This window comes from Neoarius graeffei, chromosome 12, assembly GCF_027579695.1.
Source record: "Neoarius graeffei isolate fNeoGra1 chromosome 12, fNeoGra1.pri, whole genome shotgun sequence".
NCBI classification, from domain to species: domain Eukaryota; kingdom Metazoa; phylum Chordata; class Actinopteri; order Siluriformes; family Ariidae; genus Neoarius; species Neoarius graeffei.
Window position 1 is genome coordinate 18,586,406 of NC_083580.1, and position 24,348 is coordinate 18,610,753.

General features: G+C 42.4%; 1 protein-coding gene across 2 annotated transcripts in view; it reads right to left on the reverse strand.

Moving 5' to 3' along the window:
- Positions 1-24,348, reverse strand: part of nup188 (nucleoporin 188) — a 93,960-nt gene that overhangs the window by 56,549 nt on the left and 13,063 nt on the right. For both annotated transcript variants that reach the window (XM_060935610.1, XM_060935609.1), the window contains exons 4-8: positions 14,167-14,251; positions 13,865-13,990; positions 10,880-10,972; positions 8,936-9,055; positions 1,054-1,265 (exon numbers count right to left, since the gene is read on the reverse strand). In XM_060935610.1, the coding sequence (XP_060791593.1) occupies positions 1,054-1,265; positions 8,936-9,055; positions 10,880-10,972; positions 13,865-13,990; positions 14,167-14,251 (636 nt within the window). The remainder of the gene's footprint in view (positions 1-1,053; positions 1,266-8,935; positions 9,056-10,879; positions 10,973-13,864; positions 13,991-14,166; positions 14,252-24,348) is intronic.

Here is a 24,348-nt window from a genome sequence, read left to right on the forward strand (position 1 = left end):
TTATTTACCAGCTTAAGGTCGGTCCGTATGGTGAAATACCGTGACCTCGGCCCTGAGGGCCTCGCTCAGTACTTTCAAGACCTCGGTCACGGTATTTCATGATACGGACCTCCCAGCTGGGAAATAGCATGTATATATTTCGCATCAATAAATTGCTGAATTGTCTTGAGACAATGATCCCAATAATGAGATACACATCACCGTTACGAATACATATTTATTCCTTTCTTTGACACCGTGTACCATGCGCATCACCATGACATTTATTATGGTGTGAATATCACTCATCATTACTATATAGTTATGATCGATTATCAAATTTGATATGTCAAACAGCTGTCTGGTTACATCTTTCATGTCCACGTACTTTGGAGCTCAGAGCACAGCCAGATTGCAAAGCGTGTGCATGCCATTAGGACTAATTAGCATGCACCTGTTCCTGATTAGAGCTCAGTCACAGCGCATACATATAAGGACCGTCATCAACACAGACTTTACGAAAGCCTTGTATCGCTTTTCTGGTTTTGTTTTTGGACTTTGAGTATTGTATTACCTCTGATATCATGTCTGTGCACCGCTTGACCACTGCCTATGTCTACGTTTTGGATACATTTTTGCAAGCGTGTTTTCAGTAAAACTCTTCCTGTGATTACATCAGTCGACCGCTGACAGGAACTGTCAACTGTCCAACAAGCTAGTGGACTAGTAAAACTGTTCTGAAACTACCACGAATATTTTCCATAAAAATGTGTTAATAACTAATCCCATGTTATTTTTAAAAAGCAAATTAACAATAAGCGCGGGATAAAAACCCATTTATCTTATGTAAATCAAGATGCAAATTTCATTGTCTAGCGGTCAAGTGTTCATGAGATATGTTGCCTTACACTTATGGTCGGGTCCCTGTGGTGGGACATGTACGCCATTCATCCGTACATGTGGATGTTGCACGGTCAAAGCCATCAAAAATCAGGGTGATGCATTACCATCCTCTCTTGAGTATGGGGCTCTGAGCTCCACTATAATTGCTATTAATAATGTGTTTTTTCTAACCCGATTCGGTCCACTAGTGCATCCATGCTCTTGTCCACGAGATGTCTGTTTGTCTGGCGCTGTCCAAAACCCTGCTCCTTAAACAGCTGGGTAAAGGTCAGAAGGTCACTGGGAGGCATCTCGAAGTATGCATAGTACAGAAACAGAACCTCCAAGAGTAAAGCCTGCTCCCTCAGGCACTGAGAGAACCACCGAGACACCTGTCTCTCCGTCTACACAGAGAAAAAGAGAAGAACAAGAATGGGGGGGGAGGAGAGATTGTGAGAAAAATTCTGGTCTTTCAACAAGAAGCTACTTAATATAAACAAATAAATAAAAATAACTTTACAGAGAAAAAGAGGAGAACATAGATCACGGCAAGCAACCTGAAGCAACCCCACCCCCAGCCAGCATAGCCAGTTTTCCATGTAGTTTTATGTGATGCAAATACGTGGAATGAGACCACTTTTATAAAAGCACTGCTCTAAAATTACCGGTGGCAATGTCAAGGTTTTGGTTGTGACTTTTTTGGAACGTCCCCTTTAAAGTGTAACTTCACCCCCAGCTCAGAGCCTAACTCCACATACTGCATAATTTTGAAAAATGACAAAAAGTAGGTAAGAGGCTGAGAGAGTAGGGAGAGAGAAGGGGGTGTAATAAAAAAAAAAAAAAGTCACCATTTGGATTTAAAGAAGCAAATACTTAAGAGCCTTTGACTGGATAATTACTGCAGCGATCAATCTGTTTCATCTCATCTCATTATCTCTAGCCGCTTTATCCTGTTCTACAGGGTCGCAGGCAAGCTGGAGCCTATCCCAGCTGACTACGGGCGAAAGGCGGGGTACACCCTGGACAAGTCGCCAGGTCATCACAGGGCTGACACATAGACACAGACAACCATTCACACTCACATTCACACCTACGCTCAATTTAGAGTCACCAGTTAACCTAACCTGCATGACTTTGGACTGTGGGGGAAACCGGAGCACCCGGAGGAAACCCACGCGGACACGGGGAGAACATGCAAACTCCACACAGAAAGGCCCTCGCCGGCCACGGGGCTCGAACCCGGACCTTCTTGCTGTGAGGCGACAGCGCTAACCACTACGCCACCGTGCCGCCCAATCTGTTTCAGTTGGCAACAATTCTTTTAACCCTAATTGATGCAGTGAGTAGCTTCTCATTTCATTGAACAACCATGCTGGAAGACATATCCCGTGGTCGTGGAAAAGATGCTCCTGTGTTTTAGAACTGTCAAAGGACTGGCCTGCATCAAGCAAAGAAAACAAGAGTGCTCCGAGAGCAAAATATCTCCCGCTGGCGACTAGATCTATGCTACAAGTGCTTAATACACACTCATGAAATTGTCAAAGTACAAGTTTGGTAATCAAGGGCGCATTTTACCAAACTCTGGAACGAAGTTGCAATATGCGCATTACCGACATATAACAAAGAATCCTGTCAAGTTTCATGAAATTCCTCCAAAAATTGTGAGAGGAGTTGATTTCAGAAGGTGAGCACCCTTCCTGGGACAGACGGACGGATGGACATCGCCACGACATAATCCCCCTTCGTGCCTTTCAGCCAGCGGGGGATAACAACTAAGGAGATTCCTGAAATTACTAGAAATGGGTTAAAGGTAGACTGCCTTTCAGATTTTTCAAGTTTAGGTCATAAAAAGAATTTTCCCTGACACCCAATTATTTTTGTTTAGTGGACCGAAAGCTACCGAATTCGAATCACAGACTTCCAATTTTATTACTTTTTTAAGAGAACAATTAATGAACATAGGGCCACGTGACCCTAAATTCTCCACTATTTTTTTTCTTGCTTCACCATGACACAATACAAGATACTACGTCATGCATCTCGTGGTGGGCTTTCCTCGTTCACGCAAGGCATTGTGGGATACAAATTTGAAACAGGAGACAATGGAGTGTGTGAATGAAACGTGAAAGACTGACTACAATAACGGAAAGCGGGAAGAAAAGACGTTATATTGTGAAGGAAAGGAAACGCAGGACCAAACTAATAAATATGGGCGGTCAGCGAGCACCTCGGTGTGATCAGCTGTTCGTTTAGCGACAGAATGATGGAACTGTCAGTGCACGGTCAAGGTAAACCTGTAGATGGCAGTAATGCAACACTGGATGCCAGCTGCCGTAAAACCCAGAAGATGAAGGAGGACAAAAGGTAAGCATGCGCACACGGACTTCCTCCGTCTGCTTGACTACGCGAAGCGAGTGATTTCATGCACATTATTTAATAATAATAAATTCAATTTATACAGCGCCCTTCTCAAAACCCAAGGTCGCTTTACAATTATTGGGGGGGGTTCCACCAAATAGAGGCCAGGATGTCATTTCAATGGTGTAGCAGCCACAGTTCCACCAAAAGGAGCATGAAAACAAGTCCCACACCACCAGCACCAGGGTGCCTGGCGTGGTATGGTCCGGTTTTTTGTCTCGGTCCAGTGGAACAACATTGAAGTCTGCCGGGGATGGTATGGCTAGCTGGGGTTGGCTAGCTGGCTATCGCTGTTATTGTTGTTTTTTTTACGCGACTGGAAACAGGGAAATAGGTGGAAGGCCTCGCTGGAAGACCCTCCTCTTTTCTCCAGCGGCCTCAAGGACACGCGCGGGCCTCTTGACGGACAGCCTCGGGAACCAATCACTTCGGAGCTCGGTTAGAGACTCACGATCACATCGATTGATTGATGGCTTTGGCTGGCTGCGTCGTTCTGAGCTAGTGTAGGCAGCGCCTTGTTTTGTCGCGGTGCCCCCCTCCCAGGGGGGGCACGCATTTGACAACCTGAGACACAAAAAACTGGAAGAATGGCTGCGCACAAATCTTCACTGCGCTATCTTGGCTCTGTTTTTCTATACATCTGCCTGGTTATTTCACATACCAAATACTTCTTGGAAGAAGTTAACACTTCTTGCGATGACTCAACATTAAAGTCAGAGTTGATGATCTCCCCAGAGATAGCAGGCTTTCCAACAAAAGTCAGTAACCTCTGGCTCGTCTCTCTTGACACGTCACAACGGAAACTTAACTTCCCTCCAACCCATCGTTATGGTTTGTGCTTCACCCGTTCGTGTTTCCATACTTTCTTATCTATTCTTCTGGCTGGTGATGTCTCTACCAACCCTGGGCCACCCGCAGCAGCGTTAAACACAAACTCAGCATATAAATGCGTGTGTATAAATGCAAGAAGTCTTAAGAGCATCCAAAGATTAGGCCTTGGCCTACAACCAATTAGCAACATGGAACGTTTTCAAGACTTAGTGTATTCGGAAGACTGTGATATATGCTGCGTGAACGAGACCTGGCTTAACAAGGATATTCAAGACAAGGAGATTCTTCATGGATCTGACTATCAGATATTCAGGAAAGACAGAGACTCAAGGGGTGGTGGCGTACTTGTAGCGTTAAAAACAGCTTCCTTCAAAGACATTCATAACATCCAAGTGGACACGAATCTTGAGATTGTCCTGGTGGAAGTCACAAGTGGTTCCAACTCAAAGTTCCTGATCTGCTCATGTTATAGGCCACCAAATACAGATCATTCGTGGTTTGGTGAATTCAGTCGTCTCTTGGGGAACGTTTCTGATTCGTATGACAACATGATAATTTCAGGTGACTTTAATCTACCAAACATTCTTTGGGAAACTCCAGAAAATACCACTGGCTCTGATGAAATAGCATTTCTTGAACTTTTAAATGACTACTTCTTGACACAAATGAACACTGCTGTGACACGTGGCAATAACACGCTCGATCTCGTTATCACGAATACGCCTGAGAAGATTAGAATTCGAGAAATCTTGTCTCCTGAGGATGGAGGTATTCTCACGGACCACGCCATTATACTCTTTGATTTGCTGGCATTGGTTCCTCGAGCGCTCAAGCATAAGCGATTTGTTTATGACTATCGCAATGCTGACTTCATTGGCCTTCGTTCTTATTTACAACAGACCGCGGTCCTGTCCAACACCATCTCTGAAAAAGAAAACATCAATGATGACTGGATTAGCTGGAAGTCTGCATTTCAAGCAGCTGTCAAGCAGTTTGTTCCATCTAAAAAGATCAGAGGCAGGAATAGTCCTCCTTGGATATCTGGTGAGATTCTTCATGCCATCAAGAAGAAAGCACGCATTCGTCGTCAATTTATTCGTTCTCGCACAGACCATTTAAAGGAAAAGTTCAAACGACAGCGCTCAGTGGTAAAACATCTTCTAAAGGAGAGCAGAGATCAGTTCTTTGGCTCTCTAGACAGGGAACTAAAGAACAATCCTAAACGATTTTGGTCACTCCTGAAGCTGAAATCCAAGTCAAGCAACTTCCCGCAAACAATGTCAGTGGCTTCTGATAATAACACTAGAATCAAGGCAAACGACCCAGATGATATTGCTAACCTGTTCAACCGTTACTTCACTTCTGTCTTTACTACAGACCATGGTACGAGCATCATGGATGATCTACAGCCTGATGATACCGATGAATCTTTACTTACATCCTCAGGAACTCTGACGTTCACTAAGGAAACGGTAGAAGCATCACTTAAGAAACTTGATCCGTCCAAAGCTTTAGGTCCTGATGGTATACCTGCTCGACTCCTGAAAGAAACAGCCATTCAGGTTGCCCCCTCTTTGTGTGCTCTATTTAACAAATCGCTCAGTCTCGGCATCGTACCAGATGACTGGAAACTAGCTAATGTAGTTCCCGTGTTCAAAAAAGGAGAGAAAGACCATATGGAGAACTATCGACCAATCTCATTATTATCTCTGGTTTCCAAAGTCATGGAGCGTTGCGTTTTCACCACCATAAAAGATCAGACAACAAGCCTTATCAGCACTGTGCAGCATGGATTCGTACCTGGTAGGTCTTGTACGACTCAGCTCATTGAAGTTCTTGATCACATTGGAAGCTTGCTTGACCGAGGAAACCAGATTGATGTAATATATTTGGACATGTCCAAAGCCTTTGATAAAGTCTCTCACCGTCAACTAATCAACAAACTCTATCAATATGGTTTTAGGGGTAATATCCTAAACTGGTTTCAGTCTTATCTGCACGACCGTAAACAACGAGTCACGGTACTTGGCGCTACTTCTATTCCTTTATCAGTTACATCAGGTGTCCCTCAAGGTTCAATCCTTGGTCCAATGCTGTTTCTTCTGTACGTCAATGACTTGCCAGAGACAGTATCATCTTCTAGAGTAGCTACATTTGCGGATGACACTAAGCTGTTTAAAGCAATTTCAAACATGACAGATTCTTCCTCCCTGCAGAAAGACCTTGAAGATTTGGGCCAGTGGTCTCTGTCATCTGGACTAAAATTTAATGAAAGCAAGTGTAAAGTTCAAACTATCAGTAGAAAAAAGAATAATGTCTTTCATCCCTATTTAATGAATAATATCCATCTCAAACGAACCAAAGAAGAACGCGACCTTGGAGTGTGGATTACTTCTGACCTCTCATGGAAAAAGCAAGTACTCACACAGTGTGCAAAAGCTAATCAGCTGTTGGGCTATGTTAGACGGTCTACAAAATGTTTAAATTCTCAATGTTCAAGACGTACCATTTACCTCACCATCATACGCCCGCATTTAGGGTATGCGACGCAGGTATGGGCTCCTCAGTCTGTAGAACTCATCAGACGAACTGAACTGGTTCAAAGACGGGCTACAAAATACATCCTTGGTTTGCCATACATCTGTGATATTAACTACAAGGAAAGATTATTAAGAACAGAACTACTTCCTTTATGTTACTGGCACGAGTATCTTGACATGGTACTATTTTATAAGCTTGTCACTGGGATAGCTAAGATTGATCCCAAAGTCACACCATCGGTAATCAGTCCAAGAAAAAGGACAAGAAACCAAGGTTCAGCTGAAATCCTGTTTAAACAACCATTTTGCAGAACCTCCACATACCAGAAGTCATTTTTGATAAGAACGACAAGAATTTGGAATTCACTTCCGCAAGAAACTCGTCAACTCAAAGTATCACTGTCTTCCTACAAGTCGCTCCTCTTACAGTACTACACACTATCCTTACAGTCTATTTACGATCCAGATGACCTACGCTCATGGAGAACAATATGTGTGAAGTGCAATTCTGCACGAAGTCTTCATAAGCCTTTGACTTGTTGTTTTTAAATATTTTAGAATTAATTAAGACGTTTTTGTTATATTTTCACTTTATAGAAGGGTCTGCAGTAAATGGCTCAGCTGTTGCGGATTCCCTGCCTTAGTTTTTTTTTTTTTTTTTTTTCTTTTTTTTTTTTTCTTTTTTTGTTTTGTTATTGTTGTTGTTGATATTATGCTTTTACATAATTTAATTATTCTAAGGCAAAGTTAAATAAAAAAAAAAAAAAAAACAGCCACCGCGATGCTGCCGGGCAACATCACTCGGAAGACCACGCCATGGATCCACAAAGCAAGCACAGACGCACCACCATGAAGAGCGCTGGTACATCCCAAACCGCCTGCACAGCTGCCGCGACGCCACCGAGCAACATTGCTCGGAACAGCACGCCAAGCACTAAAGCACTGCTGCACAGAGCGCTGGACGACCACGATGTTAAAATGAGCAACGAGCTCACTGCAGTCCATAGCTAGGAGAACAGGCATCACCCACGGCGAACCAAGGCCTGGAGGGAACCGACGCCCAAAACTGGGTCTGGAGCTACACCACAACCGGCAGACAAAAACACTCAAACATCAAACTACACAGATACAGAAAAAAAAAAAATTTGCTAGGGAATCTCCTCAAATTAAACAACTTCCCAGCCACAGAATGGCCCAGGTTTTTTTTTTTTTTAAAGTTATTCCAGAAATAAAAACACATCACAATGACCAAAATTTCAAAAGGCAAAACACCCTCCTCATTATCAAAGTTAAACTAATCTTTATGCAAAGTAATTTGCTAATTACATGTATTAAGACCTTAGCCTGAATCAGAAAGCTTTATTTCTGTTGGACTAGCAGAGAGAGAGAGAGAGAGAGAGAGAAAATATAAAACAGCACTGAGGGAAACAGAACGTTTGTTTCCATTCAAACTTTACAAATTTAAAGGAGAACTGAAGGCAAATTAATCATCATCAAAATTCTATTTCTCTCATTTTATTAAATATCGGAATGCATGTTTGATAGCTATTTTGTCACTGCTATAGCAAGTTATGAGTGTTTGAAATATGCTCTGTAATATATCAGTCCACATGTCAAAGCAACGGCCGTAAACGAGATTCGTTGAGACCTGGGCGAGACATCGTAGGACGGAAGTAAAACGTACAGCGGAAATCAAAGTGACCGACATCTGCCAATGTTGACAAAAGACGCACGCGCCCTCTTTCGAATGCTGACGTAATCAAGCCGGAAGTTTTGTTTGTTTTGATAGCAATCAGGAAAGTTTGAAAAAAGTAGGCAGCAATCGTCATTTAAACTCGTTTTTGTGCAATATTTCGGTTGGCAAACAGTTTTCAAAATGGCGGCACTGACACCTGGCTGACACTTCACGTTTCGAAGTCTCGTGAAGATCGCACGGATAAGCGACGCCTGCCGTGGACCAAACGAACCAAATTCAACATGGCTAAAAACTGAACAGGCCGATAAGTATAATATTTAATTGCCATTAGTTGCCAATACGAGTCACGATATAAGGTTACTAAAACCGAAAACGTAATTGAATAACACGTTAATTCAGAAATAAAGCAAGTTTAAAAATGACTTCAGTTCTCCTTTAAGCTAAATCGTTGTATGCGTCCACCAACAGCAGCTGCACAGAATATTCTAAAGAGAAGTGATGAGATGAGGTCATTAAAGCACATACTTACTACAACACTATTTAATTAAATTAATTCTGGCATTTCTATTCAGCTATTCCTACGACTCACCATGAGGTTTCCATGGGTTTCCCATGTTGGCGCTTCGGCATTGAAAAGAGCCTCAAACTGCTGTTGGTAGTTTGATACGAGATCTTTCTCCAGCTTGTTCACGCAGGTAGCATACTCCGCCTGCACAAGCACAGATAAACAGCACAGTAAATCAGGACCAGGCATTGTATATAGAAGCTCCATTTACCATACCAAATCATTTAACTGGACAAGAACGAGGAAAAATAAAATAAAATACAGTGGGGCAAAAAAGTATTTAGTCAGTCACCAATTGTGCAAGTTCTCCCACTTAAAAAGATGAGAGGCACCTGTAATTTTCATCATAGGTACACTTCAACTATGAGAGACAAAATGAGAAAAAAATCCAGAAAATCACATTGTAGGATTTTTAAAGAATTTATTTGCAAATTATGGTAGAAAATAAGTATTTGGTCAATAATAAAAGTTCATCTCAATACTTTGTTATATACCCTTTGTTGGCAATGACAGAGGTCAAACGTTTTCTGTAAGTCTTCACAAGGTTTTCACACACTGTTGCTGGTATTTTGGCCCATTCCTCCATGCAGATCTCCTCTAGAGCAGTGATGTTTTGGGGCTGTCGCTGGGCAACATGGACTTTCAACTCCCTCCAAAGGTTTTCTATGGGGTTGAGATCTGGAGACTGGCTAGGCCACTCCAGGACCTTGAAATGCTTCTTACGAAGCCACTCCTTCATTGCCCGGGCGGTGTGTTTGGGATCACTGTCATGCTGAAAGACCCAGCCACGTTTCATCTTCAATGCCCTTGCTGATGGAAGGAGGTTTTCACTAAAAATCTCACGATACATGGCCCCATTCATTCTTTCCTTTACACGGATCAGTCGTCCTGGTCCCTTTGCAGAAAAACAGCCCCAAAGCATGATGTTTCCACCCCCATGCTTCACAGTAGGTATGGTGTTCTTTGGATGCAACTCAGCATTCTTTCTCCTCCAAACACGACAAGTTGAGTTTTTAACAAAAAGTTCTATTTTGGTTTCATCTGACCATATGACATTCTCCCAATCCTCTTCTGAATCATCCAAATGCTCTCTAGCAAACTTCAGACGGGCCTGGACATGTACTGGCTTAAGCAGGGGGACACGTCTGGCACTGCAGGATTTGAGTCCCTGGCGGCGTAGTGTGTTACTGATGGTAGCCTTTGTTACTTTGGTCCCCGCTCTCTGCAGGTCATTCACTAGGTACCCCTGTGTGGTTCTGGGATTTTTGCTCACCGTTCTTGTGATCATTTTGACCCCACGGGGTGAGATCTTGCGTGGAGCCCCAGATCGAGGGAGATTATCAGTGGTCTTGTATGTCTTCCATTTTCTAATAATTGCTCCCACAGTTGATTTCTTCACACCAAGCTGCTTACCTATTGCAGATTCAGTCTTCCCAGCCTGGTGCAGGTCTACAATTTTGTTTCTGGTGTCCTTTGACAGCTCTTTGGTCTTGGCCATAGTGGAGTTTGGAGTGTGACTGTTTGAGGTTGTGGACAGGTGTCTTTTATACTGATAACGAGTTCAAACAGGTGCCATTAATACAGGTAACGAGTGGAGGACAGAGGAGCCTCTTAAAGAAGTTGTTACAGGTCTGTGAGAGCCAGAAATCTTGCTTGTTTGTAGGTGACCAAATACTTATTTTACTGAGGAATTTACCAATTAATTCATTAAAAATCCTACAATGTGATTTCCTGGATTCTTTCCCACATTCTGTCTCTCATAGTTGAAGTGTACCTATGATGAAAATTACAGGCCTCTCTCATCTTTTTAAGTGGGAGAACTTGCACAATTGGTGGCTGACTAAATACTTTTCTGCCCCACTGTATATAAATCGTTTTGGGCTCTACAAAGGCTTTTGTCCCCCAGATTGTGTATCGGTGACTTGAGAACCAAGAAACAGACAGATTTGATGAATGGTAGCTCTTTACCCTATAGGGATGCCTCTCATCTTGGAAGTAGGTGAGGAGGAGGAGGACACAGCGCAAGAGACAAACTCTCTCATCATAGTAGTAATCTGCTATCTGAAGAACACACACAGGTTAAATTATTTAGAGACAAGAGAGAATGAGACAGAGGCACAATAATACAGCTGTAAATGGACACGCTAATAAAACTACTCTGAACTGAAAACACCGAATTTAGACACACAGGCATAAAATGATAAAAGACTAGAGACTTACAGACACACAGACAGGAAAATGTACAGCTAGGTATGGACAGAAAAACAGGGGGGGACAAAGGCATGGACAGGAAAATAGACAGACCGACGCATAGGAAGATAAATAGACAAAGAAACAGAAAATCGACAGAGAAATGAACGGGAGAAAAATAGTTGGAGGGACATGTGAATAGGAAAACAGGAAGACACGGACAGAAAACAGATGGACAGAAAAAGGACAGGCAGACAAACAGAAAAGAAAACTGACAGATGTATGAGCAGGAAAATGGACAGAGAAAGGTACAGACAGGAAAAAAGACAGACAGATGCATAAGCACAACAATGGACCAAAAGACACAAGGACAGATGGACAAGTAGACAGGATGATGGACAGATGGGCGCATCAACGCATGGACAGGAAAGCAGACAGGCAGGCGCATGGACAGGAAAGCAAGCAGGCAGACAGACGCATGGACAGGAAAGCAGGCAGGCAGGCAGGCAGACAGACAGACAGACGCATGGACAGGAAAACAGGCAGGCAGACAGACGCATGGACAGGAAAGCAGGCAGGCAGGCAGGCAGGCAGGCAGACAGACAGACAGACAGACGCATGGACAGGAAAACAGGCAGGCAGGCAGACAGACGCACGGACAGGAGAGCAGACAGGCAGGCAGACAGACGCATGGACAGGAGAGCAGACAGGCAGGCAGACAGACGCATGGACAGGAGAGCAGACAGGCAGGCAGACAGACGCATGGACAGGAAAGCAGGCAGACAGACGCATGGACAGGAGAGCAGACAGGCAGGCAGACAGACGCATGGACAGGAGAGCAGACAGGCAGGCAGACAGACGCATGGACAGGAGAGCAGGCAGACAGACAGACAGACAGACAGACACATGGACAGGAAAGCAGGCAGGCAGGCAGACAGACGCATGGACAGGAAAGCAGACAGGCAGGCAGACAGACGCATGGACAGGAAAGCAGGCAGACAGACGCATGGACAGGAAAGCAGGCAGGCAGGCAGACAGACGCATGGACAGGAGAGCAGGCAGGCAGGCAGGCAGACGCATGGACAGGAAAGCAGGCAGACAGGCAGACAGACGCATGGACAGGAAAGCAGGCAGACAGACGCATGGACAGGAAAGCAGGCAGGCAGGCAGACAGACGCATGGACAGGAGAGCAGGCAGGCAGGCAGGCAGACGCATGGACAGGAAAGCAGGCAGACAGACAGACGCATGGACAGGAGAGCAGGCAGGCAGACAGACAGACGCATGGACAGGAAAGCAGGCAGGCAGACAGACAGACGCATGGACAGTAGGGTTGGGCGGTATTACGGTAAGAAGGTATCCCGAGGTATCCAAAAGTACCAACGGTATCGGTCTCATTACCGTCATTTTAAAAAAATATATAATATCTAAATAAATATGGAGTACATGAGGTCATAATATAAAATAATAAATTGAAGATCATCCCGAATAACTGTGTGATCGTATTTTCACTAATTCTATCAATTTCCTAAAGAAGTTCTCATCGCGTGCAGGGTTGTTTATGTCGTTACCATGGCAACCCTGGGTGACATTTGGAGTCTGACAGAAAGCTTCGCAAGAGACTGAGACCGCGGTTGAAAGATGGCAAGTCAAGATAACGAGTTAGTGGCAAAAAAAAAAAATACAACATCGGCAGTGTGGCAGTATTTTGGTTTCAAACCAAACGAAAAGGGAGAGCCAGCAAACACAGATGAAGCTGTGTGTAAAGTATGTAAGAAGAAAAATCGAAAAAATCTAATATGTCCCCTAAGGCACACCATAGCCTGGGGTACTCCACTTCCACGCGATCTCTCCAATGAGTTGCGTTTTGAGTAGGTTACATGAGTAACAACAAGGTAAAATAATATAACGTATGACATTTGGGATGTGGGTAATAAACGTTTGAAATGTCATCTACTGAAGAAACAGAAGAAAACATCGTAGCGTAAACCGTTAGGTTTCTGGTGGGAATTAGCAATGCGCTTGCTATCTTTGTTGGGTGTGTTAAACCGTATGGATTTAAGTGGAATAATTGTAAGGAGTTATGTGATCAAGACAACGTTTTAAGCAAGGTAAGGCCATTTGATTATTAATTTCCCCGCCATGGCATGACGTGGGCCCATATGATTTTGCCTTGTGCAGCTATCACGCATGTGAATTAGGTTCGCCTCATTTGCGCTGAAGAATATGGTTTATCGCGCAGTCTAAACGGACTTGGATTCTTTTTCTTTTCTTTTTTTTATTTCCCATGCTTGAAAGGGTATGATCCTGCTCATCGTGTACTTTTTTTGATGGAGTAGGTGAAATAGTGCTGCAAATGGCGTTTCAACGCAGACATGTGTAAACGACAGTTGAATGCTATTTTCAAGATGAAGGAAGAGTTGCGTGATGCTTTGAAATATCTCTTAATCCATTCATCAATGCACAAAATTCGCTTTGCTGCTTAATCCATACCACAATGCACACAATTCGCTATGCTGCTTTTAAATAGTACATTTGAGGCATAGGCGCAGGTCTGGACAAGGTCTGCCGGTATAGGCGCACGTTACACAGTAGGCCGAAACAAAATATTTTTTTCTCGGTAATACCGTATACCCCGGGAAAACACAGACAGTTTAAAGGTATCAAAATTTGGATACCGCCCAACCCTAATGGACAGGAAAGCAGGCAGGCAGACAGACAGACGCATGGACAATGATACAAAGAGACAGATAGAAGAGTGTCACCTTGAGCATTAAAGCCTGGCTCTGTCTCTCATCTTGCAGCACAGTCTTCAGCGAGTTTCGAGTTCCTCTGTAGTCTTCCTGCAGGTAGCACTGCAGAATCTGTACACTCTGCTGCTCATCCAGACCCTGACAGACAGACAGACAGACACTTCAAGTGAGGGATCATATCTGGGTATGTAGACTTCTGGGGCAGAAACAGACATCCCTAGGGATCTCGCAAATTGGTTCGATTTCAATACAGGGTGCCAATATTTTTATGTCAAGCGTGTGTGTGTAGGTGTTTTGAGTGTCACACTGATTACCAGAAGTTTGCTGATGCGGAGTCCGAATTCTTTAAGCGATTGAGGGACATCTTTATCTGCCTTTAACTTGTCGGCTGATGAAGAGCTGCACACAAACAACCACCACATTTACATCAATACTGCACAGAATATCAGTACAGTCTGCAGAGAAGAGTTTACAAATGCAGATATTCACTCCGTGCAAAACAGGACTATTAAATCATCTAGAAGAAATTAGATGATTTAAAAAATAAATGAATAAATAATAATAATAGCTGCATCTTTAGTTTATCTAAAAAGTAAGTCAAGTGCAGTTCAATTATATTTCAATGTAAACAGAAACGGTCGCAAAGCAACGCAAAATGGGCGCCACGTCTGCATCATATATTGTTTGTTCCAAATAGAAAAAATGATCAACCTTTGCACGTTGTGACATGTTACCAACCCAAGGTTGATCATTTTCCTAAAACAGCATGCCCTACGGTGTTTTATTCCTCTTATACCACAACAATTATAACACACACCTATTGCATCAGTAGAGTAGCCGGTCATTTGGCACAAAAGTCTTTTAGCACAAATCTCATTTCAATGTGAAATGGTCACAATAATCAAAATAAAATACTTTTCTTGATATAGCAAGGGGTTTATTATGATTGTTCAGGCATGAGAAGCCAGAATTACAACCCCAATTCCAAAAAAGTTGGGACAAAGTACAAATTGTAAATAAAAACAGAACGCAATAATTTACAAATCTCAAAAACTGATATTGTATTCACAATAGAACATAGACAACATATCAAATGTCGAAAGTGACACATTTTGAAATTTCATGCCAAATATTGGCTCATTTGAAATTTCATGACAGCAACACATCTCAAAAAAGTTGGGACAGGGGCAATAAGAGGCTGGAAAAGTTAAAGGTACAAAAAAGGAACAGCTGGAGGACCAAATTGCAACTCATTAGGTCAATTGGCAATAGGTCATTAACATGACTGGGTATAAAAAGAGCATCTTGGAGTGGCAGCGGCTCTCAGAAGTAAAGATGGGAAGAGGATCACCAATCCCCCTAATTCTGCACCGACAAATAGTGGAACAATATCAGAAAGGAGTTCGACAGTGTAAAATTGCAAAGAGTTTGAACATATCATCATCTACAGTGCATAATATCAAAAGATTCAGAGAATCTGGAAGAATCTCTGTGCATAAGGGTCAAGGCCGGAAAACCATACTGGGTGCCCGTGATCTTCGGGCCCTTAGACGGCACTGCGTCACATACAGGCACGCTTCTGTATTGGAAATCACAAAATGGGCTCAGGAATATTTCCAGAGAACATTATCTGTGAACACAATTCACCGTGCCATCCACCGTTGCCAGCTAAAACTCTATAGTTCAAAGAAGAAGCCGTATCTAAACATGATCCAGAAGCGCAGACGTCTTCTCTGGGCCGAGGCTCATTTAAAATGGACTGTGGCAAAGTGGAAAACTGTTCTGTGGTCAGACGAATCAAAATTTGAAGTTCTTTATGGAAATCAGGGACGCCGTGTCATTCGGACTAAAGAGGAGAAGGACGACCCAAGTTGTTATCAGCGCTCAGTTCGGAAGCCTGCATCTCTGTTGGTACGGGGTTGCATTAGTGCGTGTGGCATGGGCAGCTTACACATCTGGAAAGACACCATCAATGCTGAAAGGTATATCCAGGTTCTAGAGCAACATATGCTCCCATCCAGACGACGTCTCTTTCAGGGAAAACCTTGCATTTTCCAACATGACAATGCCAAACCACATACTGCATCAATTACAGCATCATGGCTGCGTAGAAGAAGGGTCCGGGTACTGAACTGGCCAGCCTGCAGTCCAGATCTTTCACCCATAGAAAACATTTGGCGCATCATAAAACGGAAGATACGACAAAAAAGACCAAAGACAGTTGAGCAACTAGAATCCTACATTAGACAAGAATGGGTTAACATTCCTATCCCTAAACTTGAGCAACTTGTCTCCTCAGTCCCCAGACGTTTACAGACTGTTGTAAAGAGAAAAGGGGATGTCTCACAGTGGTAAACATGGCCTTGTCCCAACTTTTTTGAGATGTGTTGTCATGAAATTTAAAAATCACCTAATTTTTCTCTTTAAATGATACATTTTCTCAGTTTAAACATTTGATATGTCATCTATGTTCTATTCTGAATAAAATATGGAATTTTGAAACTTCCACATCATTGCATTCCGTTTTTATTTACAATTTGTACTTTATCCCAACTTTTTTGGAATCGGGGTTGTACGATCAAATATTAAACTTTCATTTTCTGCTACTCTGCATGTTAAGGATCAATTGTTGACAAGTTATTCCTGAAACATGGACTGAAAATCTGATTCTTTGGTGTGCTTAGATATTTGTAGTTAAATCATAAACCTTGAATTGTGGGAATCTTCATAAATAACTTCACTGTCACTTCTGATCATATCACAAACTCCACTGACCATCAATCATTTCCCAAAACAATTCCCTGGAGGACTGCGTCTCTTGTCCCGCCTAACAACGTGTGTTTTGCTGACTGAGAGCGAAATCTAATCCTAAAAACTTACTCAAAATTATTAAAAGTCCACTTGATATCACATAGCTGGTTTTATATGTATCTGACTAATAAAGCCACAGAGTCTTTAACTGAAAAAGGCATATTTCTATGAGAAAATATGAGAGTCACGTTCTCCTTAGTAACCACCATTTGCGAGATGTAACCAAACAAAGAAACTTCCACTGAAGTATACTAGAACGAGTTGCAATTAAATGAAAGTGCAATATAAACTTTCAGGAACAACCAGTCACAGCAATTAATAGTTAGTCTTATCTAAAATGCAAATAGCTTAAGAAAATGATTGAAATAGCCGGTAAATAGTTTCCCTTCCTTCAACTTTTTTTCCTTTTGTAAATAATTTAAAATAAAGAATAAACAAAGAAACTTTAGTTTAATAATGCTTAGTTAATGGGAAAATGGCCTTCCTAAAATGTTTCTTTAAACTCTTGTCTCGGAATCTCAACAACAACTTCCATTAAAATAAATAAATAAATAAATAACTCACACACATCTTTAAACATGAGCAGTAAGTATTTATAATAAAGATTAAATGTTCTTAGAACTTGTGCGAAAAGACTTTTATGCTTCATGACCGTAAACCATCTGCATGTGATAAGCCTAGGTCACAACCGGACGTACTATTTTTTGGCTGTGCGATTTTTGGCATTTCCCAAATCGCTGCGTTTTTTTTGTTCGTGGAGAAAGATGCACGTTGGCCCTAAGTTTGTCTTGCAACCTGAAAAAAACGTAAGCGCCCGTAGAGTTTGTTTGACATGACAAAGAACCTCTGCGGCCGGTCTGCGGCCAGTCTACGGCTCGAAAATCAGCACGTCACACGCGCGCCCTCCGTGCGTTTCTTGCACGTAGACCGGCCGTAGGAGCACATACGGCCGGTTGTGACCGAGGCTATATATTCATTGGAAAGGTATCCGGTGGTTTAGCCCAGTCATCACGGTCATGTCATACATTTTAATTCTGTGAAGTTTTATTGGACATTCCAGCACACACCGTACAGTTTGGCTATTTATTTAACCCACTGCAAATATTCTCTTCTTGTCAAACATTCATGTCATAACACTTCTTCATCCTGTGACCTGTTATTGCACATTCCGGGACATACTGTAGAGCTTGGACTTCAAAATAACCCATGCACATACCCCTTAAAAAGGACTTTCCCCAGGAAAAAAAAAATCAGAGCGGTGCTACTGATGCGGAGCCCAACCCGGAGGGCCCCAAAGACTGCTGGGGGGTCCGGGAGCATACTCCCCCAGGCAATTTTGAAATTAGAGACTTCAAATGGTGCATTCTGGTGGCATCTAGGGCTGATTTAGGCACTGTTTTTACAACCCCGATTCCAAAAAAGGTGGGACAAAGTACAAATTGTAAATAAAAACGGAATGCAATAATTTACAAATCTCAAAAACTGATATTGTATTCACAATAGAACATAGACAACATATCAAATGTCGAAAGTGAGACATTTTGAAATTTCATGCCAAATATTGGCTCATGGGCGGCACGGTGGTGTAGTGGTTAGCGCTGTCGCCTCACAGCAAGAAGGTCCTGGGTTCGAGCCCCGGGGCCGGCGAGGGCCCTTCTGTGTGGAGTTTGCATGTTCTCCCCGTGTCCGCATGGGTTTCCTCCGGGTGCTCCGGTTTCCCCCACAGTCCAAAGACATGCAGGTTAGGTTAACTGGTGACTCTAAATTGACCGTAGGTGTGAATGTGAGTGTGAATGGTTGTCTGTGTCTATGTGTCAGCCCTGTGATGACCTGGCGACTTGTCCAGGGTGGACCCCGCCTTTCGCCCGTAGTCAGCTGGGATAGGCTCCAGCTTGCCTGCGACCCTGTAGAAGGATAAAGCGGCTAGAGATAATGAGATGAGATATTGGCTCATTTGAAATTTCATGACAGCAACACATCTCAAAAAAGTTGGGACAGGGGCAATAAGAGGCTGGAAAAGTTAAAGGTACAAAAAAGGAACAGCTGGAGGACCAAACTGCAACTCATTAGGTCAATTGGCAATAGGTCATTAACATGAGTGGGTATAAAAAGAGCATCTTGGAGTGGCAGCGGCTCTTAGAAGTAAAGATGGGAAGAGGATCACCAATCCCCCTAATTCTGCGCCGACAAATAGTGGAGCAATATCAGAAAGGAGTTCGACAGTGTAAAATTGCAAAGAGTTTGAACATATCATCATCTCCAGTGCATATTATCATCAAAAGATTCAGAGAATCTGGAAGAATCTCTGTGCGTAAGGGTCAAGGCCGGAAAACCATACTGGGTGCCCGTGATCTTCGGGCCCTTAGACGGCACTGCGTCACATACAGGCATGCTTCTGTATTGGAAATCACAAAATGGGCTCAGGAATATTTCCAGAGAACATTATCTGTGAACACAATTCACCGTGCCATCCGCCGTTGCCAGCTAAAACTCTATAGTTCAAAGAAGAAGCCGAATCTAAACATGATCCAGAAGCGCAGACGTCTTCTCTGGGCCAAGGCTCATTTAAAATGGACTGTGGCAAAGTGGAAAACTGTTCTGTGGTCAGACGAATCAAAATTTGAAGTTCTTTATGGAAATCAGGGACGCCGTGTCATTCGGACTAAAGAGGAGAAGGACGACCCAAGTTGTTATCAGCGTTCAGTTCAGAAGCCTGCATCTCTGATGGTATGGGGTTGCATTAGTGTGTGTGGCATGGGCAGCTTACACATCTGGAAAGACACCATCAATGCTGAAAGGTATATCCAGGTTCTAGAGCAACATATGCTCCCATCCAGACGACGTCTCTTTCAGGGAAGACCTTGCGTTTTCCAACATGACAATGCCAAACCACATACTGCATCAATTACAGCATCATGGCTGCGTAGAAGAAGGGTCCGGGTACTGAACTGGCCAGCCTGCAGTCCAGATCTTTCACCCATAGAAAACATTTGGCGCATCATAAAACGGAAGATACGACAAAAAAGACCTAAGACAGGTGAGCAACTAGAATCCTACATTAGACAAGAATGGGTTAACATTCCCATCCCTAAACTTGAGCAACTTGTCTCCTCAGTCCCCAGACGTTTACAGACTGTTGTAAAGAGAAAAGGGGATGTCTCACAGTGGTAAACATGGCCTTGTCCCAACTTTTTTGAGATGTGTTGTTGTCATGAAATTTAAAATCACCTAATTTTTCTCTTTAAATGATACATTTTCTCAGTTTAAACATTTGATATGTCATCTATGTTCTATTCTGAATAAAATATGGAATTTTGAAACTTCCACATCATTGCATTCCGTTTTTATTTACAATTTGTACTTTGTCCCAACTTTTTTGGAATCGGGGTTGTACCTTGTCAAATATGCAAGGGGCAAAATTAGATTTGAAACGAAAACACTTCGTAGTACGCCTCTTCATTTTCCAATTCCAGGATGCCAGGAACAGAATAGAGGTCAAATCACAACAACGCCATCTAACAACCAGCGTCTAGCACATGGTTTTATGTTTGGTTGAAAAGGGTAGTCAGTGCACACAGCGAAACCCTTTATTTTCACTTCTGGGTTGAACACCAAGATAGTCTAGACCTATATTATATTATTTACCAGCTTAAGGTCAGTCCGTATAGTGAAATATTGTGACCTCGGCCTTAAGCTGGTAAATAATTTTATATATATATAGATAGTTCAACTGTGTGTGTATATATATATATATATATATATATATATATATATATATATATATATATATATCATCTCATTATCTCTAGCCGCTTTATCCTGTTCTACAGGGTCGCCGGCAAGCTGGAGCCTATCCCAGCTGACTACGGGCGAAAGGCGGGGTACACCCTGGACAAGTCACCAGGTCATCACAGGGCTGACACATAGACACAGACAACCATTCACACTCACATTCACACCTACGGTCAATTTAGAGTCACCAGTTAACCTAACCTGCATGTCTTTGGACTGTGGGGGAAACCGGAGCACCCGGAGGAAACCCACACAGACACGGGGAGAACATGCAAACTCCGCACAGAAAGGCCCTCGCCGGCCACGGGGCTCGAACCCAGACCTTCTTGCAGTGAGGCGACAGCGCTAACCACTACACCGCCCATATTTTTTTTTTATATTATATATATATATATATATATATATATATATATATATATATATATATATATATATACACACAAAACCCCAATTCCAAAAATGTTGGGACGCTGTGTAAACTGTAAATAAAAACAGAATACGATAATTTGCAAATCATGAAAACCTTGTAGTTCATTGAAAATAGTACAAAGACAAAAGACAACATATCAAGTGTTGAAACTGAGAAATTTTATTGTTTTTTGAAAAATATATACTCATTTTGAATTTGATGTCAGCAACACATTTCAGAAAAGTTGGGACAGGGGCATGTTTACCACTGTGTTGCATCACCTCTACTTCTAACAACACTCTGTAAACATTTGGGAACTGAGAAGACCAATTGCTGTAGATCTGAAAGAGAAATGTTGTTCCGTTCTTTGCGCTGATATACAGTTTCAGCTCCTCAACAGTTTGGGGTCTCCTTTGTTGTATTTTGCACTTCATAATGCGCCAAATGTTTTAAATTTGAGACAGGTCTGGACTGCAGCAGGCCAGTTTAGCACCCGGACTCGTACTACGGAGCCATGCAGTTGTAATATGTGCAGAAAGCAGTTTGTCGTTGTCTTGCTGAAAGAAGGAAGGCCTTCCCTGAAAAAGATTTAGTCTGGATAGCAGCATATTGCTCTGAAACGTGTTTATCATTCAGCATTAATGATGCCTCCCAGATGTACAAGCTACTCATGTCGTGCACTAATGCAACCTCGTACCATCACAGATACTGGCTTTTGAACTGTGCACTGATAACAAGCCGGATGGTCTCTCTCCTCTTTAGCTTGGAGGACGTGGTGTCCCTGATTTCTAAAAAGAATTTCTACTTTTGATTCGTCAGACCTCGGGACAGTTTTCCAGTTCGCCTCAGTCCATTGTAAAAGAGCTCGGGCCCAGAGAAGGCACTGGTGTTTCTGGATATTGTCTATATCTGGTTTTAACTTGCATTTGTGGATGCAGTAATGAAGTGTTTTCACAGACGATGGTTTTCTGAAGTGTTCCTGAGCCCATACAGTGATTTCCACTACAGACACGTGTCTGCTTTTAATGCAGTGTCTCCCGAGGGCCTGAAGATCACAGGCATCCAGTGTCAGTTTTCAGCCTTGTCTCTTGCATACAGAGATTTCTCCAGATTCTCTGAATCTTTTAATGATATTATGGACCATAGATGATGTGATCCACAAATTCTTTGTGGTTTAACATTGAGGAACATTATTCTTAAATTGCTGCGCTGTTTGGCCATGCAGTCCTTCACACAGCGGTGAACCCCGCCCCATCTTTACTTCTGAGAGACTCCGCCTGTCTGGGATGCTCTTTTTATACCCAATCATCTTACTGACCTGTTGCCAATTAACCAAATTATTATTATCATTTTTACCATTATGCAACTTTTTCAGTCTTTTCTTGCCCCTGTCCCAACTTTTTTGAAACTTGTTGCTGATATCAAATTCAAAATGAGCATATATTTTTTCAAAAAACAACAACATTTCTCAGTTTCAACATTTGATATGTTGTCTTTGTACTATTTTCAAAGAAATATAGTGTTTCCATGATTTGTAGATTATCTCATTCTGTTTTTATTCATGCTTTACAAAGCGTCCCAACTTTTTTGGAATTGGGGTTTATATATATATATTTTTTATTTTACCAAATTCTAACAAAGTGAGAGCACCCGAAAGAGAAACCATATTTAGAACAAACCTGCTACAAGCTCGTTTTCAGCTTTCTCCTGAAATGTTTTCTTTTATTTCGTCTTCCTCAGGGTAGTAAAACTCGCTTTCGCTGTGAACACTGTCGTTATCGCTATCCATGCTGTAAAATTTTTCTATATAAAAATAAAAATATAAAGTTCTGAACAAGTTAGAGAAAGATCATCAAAATATCCCAATTTTGACCTATTTTTGTCCTTTATGCCCGGCACATTACAATTAATTATGGGTGGCAGCTAAGGGGTTAAAGGAAAGCTTGAACTTGAAGTTTTTGACTGGATTTTTCATTCGACTTATGTAAACTAACTTAAAGCAGTTGAAGAAACACTCACTAGCGAGCTGAATCAAATCAATGGTTTGCGTGTTTGAATCTATGCAGCCTCAACAGAGCAGTTTCAGAGGACATTCTACATTTAAATTCTAAAATTCTAAGAATTTCTAACGAGCCGATTGTCATTCTGAATGATATTCTGGTTCGTTTGGTCATAAGTCAGCGGGATATTGAATTCTCATCTTTAGTACCGTTTGACATTAATAATTGCTGGTAATAATTTGGAGCGATTTTGAATTCCTTCTGTCTTTAGTATGTTCAGTCATGTCACATATCAGATGTTCAACAAACACAAGCAATTATCCTTCCTCCAAAGTACAATGAAGAGCTAAACTGAAGCGTTTCATGTCAGCATTTTGTTGCTGACGGTATCAACAGGAAATCGACAATCGTGTAAACATCAGAATCAGAACTATTTGTATTTCGGAGCAAATCGCAAAAACACAAGTTTCACTTCTCCTATACTCATATGTTATTTACCAGCTGGGAGGTCCGTATCGTGAGATACCGTGACCGAGGTCTTGAAAGTACTGAGCAAGGCTCTCTGGGCCGAGGTCAGGGTATTTCACCATGCGGACCGACCTTAAGCTGGTAAATAATATCTCATCTCATTATCTCTAGCCGCATTATCCTGTCCTACAGGGTCGCAGGCAAGCTGGAGCCTATCCCAGCTGACTACGGGCGAAAGGCGGGGTACACCCTGGACAAGTCGCCAGGTCATCACAGGGCTGACACATAGACACAGACAACCATTCACACTCACATTCACACCTACGGTCAATTTAGAGTCACCAGTTAACCTAACCTGCATGTCTTTGGACTGTGGGGGAAACCGGAGCACCCGGAGGAAACCCACGCGGACACGGGGAGAACATGCAAACTCCACACAGAAAGGCCCTTGCTGGCCACGGGGCTCGAATCCGGACCTTCTTGCTGTGAGGCGACAGCACTAACCACTACACCACTGTGCTGCCGGTAAATAATATATTTATTTTTTTCTTTACCAAATTCTCACAGAAAACGAGAGCGCCCGAAAGGGAAAACCGAGCCGAGCCGCCATTTTGAATCCTCATTCACGGCTGTAATGCAAATTGCTTCCTCCTTGGTATACAAGTGCACTTCCTTGGCAGGAAAAAAAAAAACTACATTTTACCGCCTATGTAGTCCCCTGTTTATACAAATAGGAGTCATTCAGGATTCAGCCATGTTTTCGCTCAGCGTTAGAGGCTTTTAGCTTTCTCCTGAAATGTTTTCTTTTATTTTGTCTTCCTCAGGGTAGTAAAACTCGCCTTCGTTGTGAACACTGTCGTTATCGCTATCCATGCTGTAAAATTAATGCTATTTTGAATCCTCATTCACGGCTGTAAGGCAAATGGCTTCCTCCTCGGTACACAAGTGCACTTCCATGGCAGGGAAAAAAAAAAAAAAAAAACAACTACATTTTGCTGCCTATGTAGTTCCCTATT